Source organism: Onychostruthus taczanowskii, unplaced genomic scaffold, assembly GCF_017590055.1.
Source record: "Onychostruthus taczanowskii isolate IOZ18803 unplaced genomic scaffold, ASM1759005v1 scaffold53, whole genome shotgun sequence".
Taxonomy (NCBI): Eukaryota; Metazoa; Chordata; class Aves; order Passeriformes; family Passeridae; genus Onychostruthus; species Onychostruthus taczanowskii.
In genome coordinates, this window is record NW_024502902.1 from 2,449,837 (window position 1) to 2,464,259 (window position 14,423).

The window sequence follows — 14,423 nt, forward strand, 5'->3', positions numbered from 1 at the left end:
CCCCTCTTCTACCTAGACATTTTAAAAGCACAAAAACCCAGAAAGGTCTCTGGGCAAGCCCTTCAGCAGGAACAAATGAACAGCCTCTGCTGAAGTTGTGCTAGACAGATGCTGCACATCAGCTGAGGAGTTGAGCTGCCTTGTCTGCCCTTCCTTCCATTGCCTGCTAACCCCAGCATGCCCAAATCCAGCTTGGCTGCTGCACCAGAGTAGCACCAGAGTGGAAACTTTCTCCTCAGTCACATCATTTCTGTTCCATACAAGACTCTAGTAAACGCAGAATAAACCAACCCAGAAATTATCAACCTACCCAGCCATGACAATGAAGAAGTCCAGGCGGTTCCAGGTGTCTCCAAGGTAACACTTCTTGCCAAAGATCCCCAGGGCCACCATCTTCAAGACCATTTCCATGGCAAAGAAGATGAAGATGAAATCATCAAACACCTGCCAAACAGAAACCCAAGAGCATATGTGACAAGCATTCTCAGCCTTGGACTTTCAAACACAGAACGTGAGAAAAAATACTAATTTCAGTACTCCTGAAAATGAGATCCAGGCAAGGCTGGAAAAGTTTCTTCCATGTAGCCCTGGCATCACAGTTTCTTGCTGCTCAAGTTCTTGCTGCTGAAGTTATAGGTTTTTTACCCACAGATGAAGTAACTCATGAAGACTCAGAGACTCCTTACACAGACTTGAAAAGTGGTGTTGGTTCAGCACCAGCAGATCTAAACCTGACCAGGAAAACACTGCTTTTCCAAGATTCCCCCAAGGAGGGACTCCTCATCACATTGCTGCAGATGAGGACATAGTGCAGCTTCCCACACAGCCTGGACAGCACACACCCATCACAGAGAGAAGCTTCAGATACCTGAAGGCCTTAACCACAGCACCACTGTAGATGTCACCTTTTGCTGTCACTTTCTCTTTGAGGAAGCATCAAGCACAGCTGGTGTGTTACAGTCTGGATATACTCATGGCCCTTCTAAGCATTCTCTTTATTTCCTCTCCCTTTGGGCATCCTGAATTCCACAGTATCTGTTGAATCAGTAATAGTCTTGCACATCACCAGACTACCAAACGCATTGGGATCTGCTGTTCCCTCCTGCCTGGGTTGTGTGACCTAGGTTATTTCTCCCTGGTCTAACCCTGACCTATGTGTCTTGTGGGTGTCTGTGTAAGGAAATCCCTGCTCACCTGCAGCTTCAGGAATATTAGCAAGCGTTCAGTATTGCATAGTCACAAGTAAAGTTCATTCATTCTCTCTCTTGTCCCGTTCCCCTGCTCAAAGCAATCTCTTGCCATTTTACAACAGGATAGCTCACTGCCAGGGACAGCCTTGCCAGCCTCTCTGGGAGGGTATCGCCCACACGCTGAAGGAAAGCATGCATGAAAATTTGTGACTTGGACTGAAGCACCATCACAACAAGAAGGAAATCTGCTTACCTGCAAGATTTTACACCTGTCAGAAAGGCAGTCCATATCCTCACATGGCTGGTACATTCCCAGGGTAACACAGTTTAGCAAAATCACCATCATGCTGACACACTCGAACCAGGTGGAAAAGAGTCAAGGAAAACTTCTGCAAAAGCATCATGGCTGAGATAAGCTTGCTCTAGGCTTGAGTAGCAAAGTAGGCAGATTAAGGGAAAGAAGTGCTGGTAGGCTGATTTATTACACTCCCACATTCTCTGCACTCAGTTCATCACTACTCCATTCCTTGATTAAGCCAAAACTCTTTTGTAAAAGGGAAAGTAGAGGTAGCACAAAAGACCTAAAGTACTTACACGAGTCAAATAATTGCCATAGTCAAACACACACTTGCTCCTCTCCTGTTGGTTTGCAGAGTCCCTTCTCTCGTTGGTTTACTGAATCTTCCCAACACATGGAAGAGACTTTCCAAGGTGGACTATACCTAAACGTATCACAGACCTCCAAGATCAAAATGGGCAGATTGATCTCTCCATGATGATTGCCTTTTGCAAAGGGGATACAGGATGAGGCTGGAACTCTCTGTTGTCCCCTCCCAGAGGAACGTGGGGGTCAAGAAGTGCCACTGATCCTGTCACTGTGTTTCCAGCAGTGACCCACGATGTATAAAACTCCACAACGTGCCCAAGTTACTCACTAACTATAAGGAGAATTTGTGTTTCTGACCCCAGCTGGTGATCTGTTTATGCCCTAAAGCATGAGGATTGATAGTCCTTATAATTGTTTTCTCAGCTACACTGGTGTCCCTGCAGATGCTTTGCTTATTCATTTGAATCCTTTGTTGATAATCTTGCTAAAATATCAGCTTTGATAATAGTTAGCAGCCCGGAGCTACATTGGCTAATTATACTTTACATTAAAAACTGTTCCCTCCTATTTATTATTAATTTGTTGTCTTATAATTTTGTCAAGTACCACTTCATTTATATATCAGAAAAGTAGGTAAAAACAGTGTATTTGTGTGATCTTTGTACTCTACACACTCTAGCTGCTCCCTCTCACCATTCCTCTCCTCCTGAAGGAGATTTAAAGCCTGATACACACTTATCCAAGGACTCATTTACAGTATTTTAGCTCTAAAAGTGGGTGCATTTGTGCAGTACTTTTCAGTGTTCCAATTGCAAAGCAGTGATGGAGAGTAAATAGACCTCCAGCGTCTGGCAGAAACATTCTTGGGCATTTTACACACCTCACAACAACATATCTGCCCAGTCTCCACTGTCAGACAATTTTATCTTTTTTAAATAGAAGGGGCACAAAATTATCTACTTAAAATACAACCCACTGAGTGCATCCATTTTCAGTACTGAATCTAAAAGGGCAGCCTGTATCTCTGATCACTTCTGAAAGACATTCAGCTTCTGTGGTTTGTTCTGAGCAACTCTTCCATAGTCATTCTCTGACAGTGATTTATGACTAAACTGCACAATCTGATCTAGAAGATTATTAATTCTCTCTCTTCTCCCCCACCTGGTTTGTGGTGAGCTACCTCCAGCTGCAAAATCAGACAAGAGCAGGGCACTAGTTCTACTGTTCCAGTTAAGCTCTAAGGTGATTTCAAGAATGTGTTATCACTATCCCTCACAAAGTTAATCCCATGTGCTCTACAAAGTAATGCACATGAAGCCCACCCTCAATGTGGGCTTCAAAACCAGGCCCTTTTCTGAGAGGAATGCACCAAAAGGGCACCAAGTATTTTCACTCAGGGTCTGTGCAACACAACTTCAACTTCCCCCCTTCCTCTCTCTTGCACGTTTCTTTAATTATCAGATCTGAAGCCCAGGAAAGCAGTTTGAGAGGTTTCCATTAGCTCATACAGGATTTTTAGATCAGACTGCAGTTCTTTTTTTCTGGACTCTTCAAAATCTGTTTGGTGTCACCATTCCCTTACAGAACCACAGAATGGTTGATGCTGGTAGGGCTTCTGGAGGTTATCTTGTCCACCTTCCCTGCTCAAAGTAGCATCAACTACAACGGATTGCTCAGGGTTGCATGCACTTGGGTTTGAATATCTTCAGGTATAGAGACACCAAAACCTCTCTGGGCAACCTGTTCCAGTATTTGATTATTTACACAGAAAATAAGTGTTTTCTTAAGTTTAAATAGGACATCTCCCACTTTTCAGGCTGTGACCATTACCTCTTGCCCTGTCACCGGGCATAACTAAGCAGTCTGTGTCCTTTGCTCCTCCTATCAGGAATCAATACACATGGATAAGAGCTCCCTAAACCATCTCTCCTCCAGCCTGAGCAGATCCAGCTCTCTCAGCCTTTCCCTTTTGCAGGTGCTTTAAAAGGCAGCACCAGTAAAGCCCTGATAGAGGGATCTGTGCTGAATTACATTCTTCAAGGGGCCAAAACAATATCAGAGCAGTCTGAGCCAATGGTTGCAAAAGTCCTACTCCTGGGCATAAGGAGGTCAGAAGATATGTAGACAAAACCAGGGCTTCAAACATCCCTGGATTAAATTAATGCATGACAAATGAAAAGCAGAAATTGTTTTAAAATCCTTTTGGCTTTTATTTTCTCCAAAAAGCATGACAGAAGAAAGTTGGAGGCAGAGAGTATTCCTCTGACTAAAGCCCAACTCAGGAAAGTCAGGAGTTTTTATCTAACACAGATCTACACTTCTATGCATGTGCCTTGGCAGCAGCAATGCCAGGGCAGCACGCTTCCATGTTTCTCTCTCTGCCCTTGCAGAGCCCCCCACCAGGCCATGCAGACCATGGCAGGGTGCTCTCAGCTTCTGGTGAGACCCTGCAGCACAAGACCTAACGAGACATGGCAAGCTCTCCCAAAAGCCTGAAACTTAGGGCAGCTGTGCAATCTCATCTCATCTTCCTGCTCAAAACGCCATGGCCAGTTGCAGATGGTTTCTTCTCCCCTGCTTTTTAGATATCGGCTGTCAGAGTTTGCCAGCATTGTCCAGGCTTCCCAACAATATTACAGAACCACTGGCCATCCCCAGGCTATTACAGTGGCATTAGAAAAAGCCACTGCCCCACAGTTTTCCTTTGAGAGGAGCTAGAAACACTAAAAAAACCCATCAAACCTGCAGCAGAAAGGAACAAAGTGCAAAGAGAAAACCAGAGCATCTCCTACCCTGAATTGGGAGGGGTTGCTGCCTGCTTGGGTCGGTGGAGGGGGTAATTAGGACTCTCTGCTGCCTTCAACGTGTCACTGTTGTCAACCACAGCTACTGCCTCCTGTCACCACAGCAACAGCCTGCAGCCAGGTTTATCATCTTTCTTTTGGTGATGCCTCCCCTCTCCCACATCCCTCACCCCCCTCCTTTTCCCTGTGCCTGAGCCTGTAATTAATTGCAGCTGCTGACAAAGCCAGTCTTCATAATCTGCATCATTCAGTCAGAAGTTTCGTTATTAATTAACTTCTTTCAAAGTTTAAATCTCCTAATTACAAGCAAACCCATGCACATGTTCTCCCCACCCCGCTCCAGCCCTTCCTCACTGCTTCTCTCCCTTCCCACAGCCTCGTTCCCAATGTCTTTCCCAGTGAATTCTGGGGCCTGTAAAAGGTTTGAAAAGCTAAAAGGAGACCCACACCGTTTCTGCCCATGGTCAGCTTCTCTCCTTGGCCACCACAAGGTGCACTTGAAAATTCACAGGAATCCACTATGTAATAACTTGCCATTAAAGGGAGAGGTTTTTCCCCACTAACTGTGACAGTTCACAGTTGATCCAAACCCTTTCAGATAAAAGGACCAGGGCCCTCATTTGAAAAAAAGAAACACAGCAAAAGAAGTATTTCCTGAGTTAATCACAGAATATTCTCAGCTGAGAGGATCCATAAGGATCATTGAGTAACCATTGGCTGGTCTCATTATCCATGGAAGTCTGGCCTCCTTAAAAAAGTTTTGTTCATTTCAGCACTGTCTGGAGAAATCAAGATCCATATCTAGATTATATTTTACCTAGAAAACTTGCACTGGTTCTATAGCTGGTGCCTGCCTGTGGCAGCAAGTCTTTTCTTTGCTGCTGGGTACCAACCCTGTCCTTCTGCCCCCTGAGCAGAGCCTGGCCAGCTGCTGGCCAGAGACAGCCACTATGAACATATTGGCCCTCCACACCCTGTCTTCCTATGGACAGGGCAACTCTGGGATGAGGATACATTCAACAGGGACATGCATCACCAGCACACACCAGGAGAAACCCATCATTCACCCCAAACATCTGGGAGGCACTGAAAGCCACGAGCTACAGGACACTTAAGGAGATATGCAGATGTTTCTGGGACATGCTTTGTGGTAGTGCTTGATAACACAACTGTGCATAATGGAAAATGATGTTAGAAACAGGTGATGGGAGAGAGGCAAAGCTTTTGGGCTCAGTTTCTGAATGACAGATAGCAGAAGAAACGTCTGCTGTGCTGGAGCTGTAAATACCTTGCACCTAAAAAGCTGAGTACCACTTCAGGCTCTTGGGATTGACCTTCATCTCTATTTTCTATCACTGACAAAAACACAACAACAGAGCAAAATAAAACAGTGCTTTGGGGACCCCTCTCTTCTTCCTCCGTCATCAGCTGCAGAGGCACAAGTAGCTCCCCAGAGGCTGGCAGGCACTCCTAACAGCACAGAAAATATGTAAGCTTTATAAGCATGGCTATCCCTCAGTGTTTCCTGCTGCTATTTCCAAACTACTCCGAGGGTATGCCTTGTGCCAATTGAAGTCCTGATCATCTCAGACCTGTTTAACGTGCAGAGAAATGTCTGACTACAAAGCGTTTACAGCGAGGGGGAAAAGCCTGCCAGCCCAGTGGTGTGGCTGGTCATGGCAGAACCTGTTCCTGCCCCAAAATGGAGAGAAGAACAGCTCAGTGAGCCAAGTGAGAACATGGAGCCCCATGCAATGCAGCCCAAACACCAGCCACGCCTCATACAACTCCTTGTGGCCTCCCCTCTCTGAGCTGCTGCCAGGCAGGCTCAGCTGAGGACACAACATCACAATTGCATGAGCACTCCTCTCTGCTTCCCCTTGGGCTCCTCCCCACCTACCACTCATCCCACCATCCCTCCCACCAGCTAAGTGGCTTCACCGTCATTCCAGTCTGCAGTGATTACATTTTCTTGCTCTCCTTTTGAAACAAGCTAAGGACAGAGTTGTGTTCCTTCCCTGTTTTTCTCCCCTGCTTTGTGACTGTCCTGCAAGAAGCCAGCAGGCCAGATGCTGTACTTGAAGCAGGACAGTTAACATTCCATTTGTAATGTAAGGAGGGATTTGTTGTAAAGGTCAGAGCAGGCAACAGCCCCAATGAAAGAAATGCTCATTTTCTCTACCTTCCTGCTGTTGTCTTTTGAAAATGTTTTCACAGGCAAGTTTCACTCTTTGCCCCCTCCCACTTTTTCTTATGAACATTCAGAGCTTTTGTGGGGTTTCTTTCCTTCTGTGTTGATACATGGGAGTTGTCTTTTCCTAGAAAACAAGCTGGTAGAATGAACAGGGTTCTTTCTCTTCAGCTCAGTCAGCTGAGCTAACTCACTAGAAGAAATTGAATGCAACACTGTGTTCACGTGAAGGAAAATGCCTCTCAAAATGTGTTTGTGTTCAAATAGATCAAAACAATCAAAACATTTTTGCAAACAAGAAACTTTAAAAATCCTATTTTGTTAAGACTGAAGCATTTCTTCTATGTCTTTTTTAGTGCAAAGAAAAAATCCAGCATAACAGGAAAAAAAGGTTGTTTTTTTCACCCAACAGAACACCCTGGTTTGGAGTTCTGAGTTTCTGTTGGAAATCAAATGCCAACACCCAGCATTGCAGTGTTGGGATTTCATGGTGGCCAAGCCACAAGGGCAGTTTATAAAGCTTTTTTGCAAGCACTCAAGGTTGACATGCTCTGAGTGTTCCCATGTTGTGCAATCTTGTACACGTTTGCTTTCATCACACAATCACTTATACACTTTTGTCATGAAAGAGCAGCACCTGAACTCCAGGCACCTGACATAAACATTGCTAAGGTCTTCAAGCCTTCAACAACATTGATGCCAAGGAAAGGACTGTGGTACAGCCAAGTGCAGTGAAGGTGTTACATTGATTTGAGAGGGATTGGGGAAGGCTTCTCGTGTGCTGGTGTTATCGGGAGGCAGGACAAGAAACTGCAGAAGGGGGATGCAGTAGAGAAATTTTAAATGGTTGGCAGTGCTTCTATGTTTCTGCCCTTTGGAAGGGACCTTCTATCAAGGACAGATTCATTACAAAAGGCAAAGACTCAGTTGTTCCCATGATAAATCAGATGAACACCAAAAACAAAGCACCATCGGTCAGACCCTCTGATCTTACTTCCAAGGGCTGCTCAGAAAGTGGGTCCTGTACAAGGCCACACAGGCTTTTGGCTGCATAGCTCCATTTTCATTAGGTTCTAAGTTAAATTTGAATTTAAGTCAGTTGTTTCTCAGGCATCACATCATATTGCCCTCCAAAGTTTGGCAAGAATTGAAGATGGCTTCTGAAAAATTTTGTTACGTTTGCTTTTTTTCATTACAAAAACAAGATGAAGCAAATATTTCCTTTCTTAAAACTCTTTCCATAATGATTTATTCAGATCTTCTAACTGCATCCATTAAACTCTCAAGTCCACTAAAATGAAAAATAGTAGTGAGAAATTTCTGTCAGGAAAAACATATAGTGAAGATTAAAAGGTTAAGAAGGAACCTGAAGAAAAAAGAGGTCTTAACACAATGAGACAAGTCTTCAGATACTCCAGGAATGGGAGACAACAGGAGATCTCTCACCTAATCTAGGGACCCTAATCAAACAGGAGGCTGCAGGGAAAAGCAAGGCTTCTTTCAGATACCCTTCACCACCAGGACTCACTGGTACTAAAGCTAGCATGAGTTACACCAGGAATTCTGTCACACCATTTACACGGACACACCTTGGTCTTCTAAGGCAGCCTGGTGTTTTCTCCAGGAGAGGTGTGTGCATCTCACCACTAATTATTCAAATATCTCACAAATACCATGCATCCTCATCAATGCTGCTGCACAGCCCTGCTATTAATGATTGCCTCCTGCCTGTAGCAGCTGAGCCCCAGAGCTTTTGGACTGATAATGACCCACCTCCAAATTGCATCTGTCTTTCAGGGTGTAACAGAGCAGCACTCCTACAAAGCTGTTTACTACAGAAAGCATGAAAAAAGACTCTACCTAGGAAAAAACCCACCTGAGAATCTTTTTTTAGGTCAGATGAAAGTAATTACCCAAGTTTAAACTTAAGCAGGGTATTAGTGATAATGACTGTTCCTGGAGAAAGAGCTTTTCAATATCCTCAGATGGCTGGGATTGAGGTTGCCTGTCTTTCCTGCCAGGAAAGCAATACTCCACCATGCTGTGGAACCAGTTCAAGACTGACTTGAGGAATCACACCTCCTGCTGACTCCCAAATGGTGCCTCCTGCAGCATTCTGGCTCTGCCTTGGAGATTGCTATCCAAAATCTGACCTGGCTTCACGTTAGGAGCTTCAACAAGGTCACAGCATGAGGCGATAGTACTGCAGATTGGAACATTGTAATGCTGTGTGACAGGTGAAAGAATTTTGCTCCAAAATCTCCTAGTCAGTGTGGCAGATCCAGCAGTTGCTTCCTGCTGCAAATGGAGTCATAGGAGTAACAGAAATCAGAGAAGGACCAGCTGAGAAAAACACCTGAACCACAAAACTGGGGTCCAAATTTTAAAGTTCTTATTGTTTACTGATATTTCACATAGCACAAGGAATTCCCTATTGACAGCAGTGGCAAAGTAGGGACCTTGGAAGAGCTAGTCTTTGATTTGGACTCAGTTGGACCTCTGCTCCAGAGAAGAGCTAAACTTAGCAGGCCAAAACAGGAAGGTATTTGTAGTCCAGAAGTGATTTCAATTAGTAATGTGCTCCAGAATGTTGCAATCTGAATTTTACCAGTGTAGCTGAATGTCCTGGTACAGTGTCCCATCCTCCACAATCCCAGGAAGTGACATGATCAGAGAGACTGCTGGAGTGACCATTCTCTAACCAGAGCCTGAGCCACTTTTTATCACATTGAACCAGGCTGTGGCCAAACTTACTTGGTGAAAATTTCCATTGAAAGTATAAAAATAGTGTTTTGCAAAGGGAAAGGAAAGAAATACCTCCCAGTCCTCCCTCTGCTTCTGTGTCTCATTGCCCTGTCACCCATCTGCTTCATCCAAAGTTGTCTAAGTGTTCCTCAGCACCTGTCAAACTGATGCAACAGTCCTGCCACGTTTGGTGGTGCTGCAGTCCCTTTTTTTACCTTCATATCATGATTGGTTTGAAAAGAGTCCTCATCTGGGGGGGCCCACTAGACCTAAACACTAAATAAATACAGCACCATAACAGCAGTGTTTGTGTGACTCAATTCCAAGGAAGGAAGAGGAAAGAACAAGATTTGGCAGGGCAGGGAAGAGAAATTTAGACGAGGAAAGCCTTACTTTTATGCCCCCTCACTGCTCCTAATGTTGTCAGGTTTGTTTATGGATGGGTGTAGGGTTTGTCCTCTTGTTGGGGGTTTTAGGTTCCATGTGCCTTGGGAAGCCATCTGAGGGGCACAAAGAGGATATTCCAATGAACCTCCTGAAGCAGGTGCTGCTATGCAGCTCCCAGTCACTGCCCAGGCTTGAGCTGGGAGTCACCACACTCAGACTGGAGGCACAGAACCATGGAGGACAGAGATTTGGGTCCTGGGTGCTGAACTTTACGGCAAATACAAAGGAAGGATGGAATGTCTTTGAATAAGAAGCCATTTCCCTGGAGAAAAAATAGAGTAGAAGAAACTTCACCAGCACCAAAGGGCTAAAGCCCACCACATAATAACTCTGCTCCTGTTCCTTTTCCTTGCACTGGTTTCTTTGTTCAGGATTGCCATCTTTCTAGTCCATAGTAGCTTTCAGATGTTAAAGACTACTTTTTCCATTCTTTGCAGCTTCCCACCTATCCCTGTCAAAGGCCACACAAGTGCAAGCTGAGCTTAGAGGGATGTACAACTCAAATATATCTGAAGGGAGTTCAGGGCACCTTTAATAAAAGGTTATCTTGCCTGGCAGGAATGTAAAGATGACAATGAAAATACAAAGGGCAGATTAAAGACCTTCTCACAGTTTTAAAAGGTGTGTATGCCCTTTTGCACAGGGGCTCTTCTCTCTGCAGGTTTCAGGGCAGTATCACGTACCCCAGCACATCACCTGGTGAAGGATGTGGAAGTGAGCACCTTGCTCCTCCAGACAGCCAGTTTCCAAGGCTAAATTATCCTAGAGGGTACTCTGCCTCTGGTAGAAGTCCTAGATAAGAGGGGCAGAAGGAAGGGCAGAGTGGCTTTATTCTTTCTCTCTTCTCCCAGCAGCGCGATGTTTTCAGTGGCTGGAGCATCACTAAATCCTATGCTTGGTGCTTAGCTTAGCAGTCTTTACTGCTTCAGAAAAAGGGAAAAAAAAAATACATACAGGAACAAAGCTTTGCAGCAAAGTAAATAAAGATTAATTCAGAAGTGTAGGGAGTGCTCAGGTAAGGTCACTCAGAAGAAATTGCATACAGTCTAGGCAAAATGCAGGGCAGTAACAGAGAGCTGGATGTGAACTTCTGTTGTTTGTTTGATTTACTGGCTGTAATGAAAGCATAATATTCAGAGTGTAAGTTGCCACCACCCCCTATTTTGAACAAACCTTTTTCTTCACAGTTTTTCATTCTTTTGAAGGTTTGTAGCTGGCCACTCTACCCTGGTTCCCAGAGGGTGTGGGAAGATTTGGCACCAATGTCCTGCAGGATGTGTGCCTGGAGAAAAGACTGCAGATGACTGAGCCAATCTGTCTCAGCAGATAACTGGAAGCTAGGAGCTCCAGCCAGCACACAGGCTCACAGCAGCTGCTGGAAACTCCTCGAGCACACTGCTGGGCTGTGGATGCACTCCTGAAAAGGAAGGTCCTGATGTGTCGCCGTGACAAAGGAAGGGAGAGATCCTCAGTATTTAAGTTTCTCATCTCAGGAGGAAAAGAGACCCTGTGGTGGGTGAGCAGATGTGTCAGCACTCTCCTAGTACATCTGGTCTCTTTTCCATCCCTCCTCTTACATCCTGCAACTAAGAGCAGTCAGAGAAAATGAGATTTTATAAATCGTCTAGTACTTTCCTTCAAGACACCATGTGAACTTCTACTGAATTCTACATCTACCTCTTAAGGTACATAAATCCTTCCCCTTTGTTCCTGATTAGAAAGCAAGCACAAGAAGAGCAGGATTTTTCAAAAGTGTTCCCTAGTTTGGGTTTTCCCATGTATGAGCTTCTTAGAGACTGGTTTTCAGGATGTGTAATACTTTTAATGTCTAACAAAAAAGCTCTGCGAGCCTCTGGCTCCCACTATCTTGAGTGAGATGGCCACAGACCAGAGTTCACTTTAAAAAAACCCCAAAACCAAACACCATTACCCAGAAATTACACAGTAAGTTACTGCCAGGGCTGCATTAAGATCCAGGTGCTCCTGACACCCAGTACATGTTCACTAAAGGCCTCAGCTTTCTGGCTAGTTGACAGATTGAACCATGCCAGGGAAAGGAGCCAACATGACTCATGCTCAATCACTGCGATGTCGACAGTGCTGAGTGCTGTTTTAGGGGGAGGTTAAATGCTGTGAATGTGCTAAGCATTAACAATATTAAAATATTATTAGTATTATTTATGAGGTATCTCCACGTGTCCTAGATGATGCTAGCCAAGACCAAATTATGCAAAATGTTACATAAACATGCAGTAGAACATGCTGCCTGCTCCAAAGGGTTTTTAATCTAAGTGAACAGGACAGGCTAACGATGCATTATGATTTCTGCTTTGCACACAAGAAGCAAGAGCACAGAGAAATGAATGCATTCACCCAAGGGCAGACAGGAGACATGGGGCACAGCTGGGAACTGAGCAAGAGTCTCCCAAACTGTTCTCCAGCATCTTTGACCTCAGAGCATTCTCTCTCTCAACTACTACTGCATTTGATGAGGACAGTGCTCACAGGGAAAATGATTTCCCCAAAAATCTTTCCTAAGAACAATGGGAGAAGTGTCCAAGTTCCATGTGTAGAGGCAAGTAACATACTGAAAATAGATTACGGTAAATGCAGGGCTGCCTGCATTCAGAGAGGTTTCTGGCTGTTCAGGTGTGCAGGACAAACAGACAAAAGCCAGAAGACACATGCTCTCACCTCATCTTCCACTGATACCTTCACTGGGGCCTCAAGATTAAATTCAGCCCATAGTTGTGATAGTGTAACACTAAAATCAGTCTAACACCCATGCATCTCTCTCTTTTCCAATCTGCCAAAGAATTTGCTACCTTCCAAGAGCACTCCAGGTTCCTTTAATAGAAAACACAATATATAAGAGCAAGTTACCCGCACAACTGACTACAGACCAACCATGTCTGAAAAAGGCAGGTCCTACACAGCATGTTGCTAATAGGGCAGGCTAGCTAAAGCCTTCATCAATCAGAGCAGCATAGCTCTACTGCCTCTTTGATGTCTTTCTGCCTGTTGTATTCATCACCTCTATTCAGATTTAGGACTGGTACCACATTTGTATTCCTGTGACCTGCTTGTTTTCATATAGATTCAGCTTCACACTCTATTTATTCTAGAGTTTTTGACAGCCTCTGGAAATACATGTTTCTTCCTCTTATTTACAGTCCAACTTATTTTTCTCCATACTCTTTCCAGTCAGAAATTTTGGTTGTGCATTAATCTCACTTCATTTTAGACACAGCCAGGTGACAGCCTAGCCCATTACCCGACCCTTACTTTCTAGCCATGCCAAATATTTCCTTTTTGCAGAGTCTCTCATGAGCCTTTTAGTTTTAATTTTAACAACCATCCCCCATTCTGCCTGACTCTGTAGGAACTGCTTCTTTATTGGATTGCTCTTTGGTACCTCCCAGATATCCATTTAAGAATTTAAAATTTTTAAATAACGCCAAAGGATCATGTGCATTTCCTCTGTTCCGTGCAGGTTCCTTTACCTTCACTAGGTCAGCTACCCTCACATTCCTGCCTCCTCTCCATAGTGCACACTGATTCAATACTGCCACTGCAAAGGTGTCCCTGCCCACAGCAGCGGGGTTGGAACAAGATTATCGTTAAGGTCCCTTTCAACCCAAACTATTCTATGATTCTGTTGAGGGTGGTGAGGCACTGAAAATGGGTGCCCAGAGAAGCAGACCCTTTTCCTGGGAATGTTCAAGGACAGACTGAATGGGCTCTGAGCAATTGGTCTTGTGAAAGGTGTCCCTGCCCTTGGCAGAGGAGTTGAAACAAGATGATCTGCAAGGTCTCTTGGTGTAACTCACACCATTCTATGATGCTTAACTACATCACTTCCACAGAACACTTCCAAAACTTCCCTTCTGCTTCTCCCAATTAAGTGACTTTACCACGAGGATGGAAGAAAGATGACTGCTTATCTGAGACACAGCTAGCACAAAATGTTGGTGAGCAGAGTATTAAACCCAGCCATCTTCCCCTAACCAGAGGGCAGGGTTTCAGTGAGGTCTCAGCAGCCTGCAAATGTCCACTGCAGGGAAGGCTGCACCATGATGCAGACATTTCAGCCCCTGGATCAGCAGATCACCAAGGCAAAGGGTCATCAAATTATTGGTAACCTGCCCAGCTCAGCAAGATGAGACTTTGTCAGTCTCATCTGGAGGAGCACCAGTGACCAGATATATGTGATAAATTAATTCTTGGTGGATGAGGATGGCTGCTTCCTGCCCTGTACAACCCTGTCAGACCCATCAGGAGCAGTTGCTTCATGTGCTGCTCTCTGAGATAACATACCATCTCCTACTAGACTCAGGATATCTACAGCTGAAAGACCCATCAACTTCTGAACATTTATTTTTCAAACCCTACATGCAACACCCTTCTTCAAACACACCTAGCAGTGACTTAATAAAACT

The 14,423-nt window shown here is 44.6% G+C and overlaps 1 protein-coding gene across 1 annotated transcript in view; it reads right to left on the reverse strand.

The window, feature by feature from the left end:
- CACNA1I (calcium voltage-gated channel subunit alpha1 I) overlaps positions 1-14,423 on the reverse strand; it is a 154,490-nt gene that overhangs the window by 81,618 nt on the left and 58,449 nt on the right. Inside the window, exons 3-4 of the mRNA XM_041416693.1 lie at positions 1,444-1,555; positions 311-444 (exon numbers count right to left, since the gene is read on the reverse strand). Coding sequence (XP_041272627.1) covers positions 311-444; positions 1,444-1,555 — 246 coding nt within the window. The remainder of the gene's footprint in view (positions 1-310; positions 445-1,443; positions 1,556-14,423) is intronic.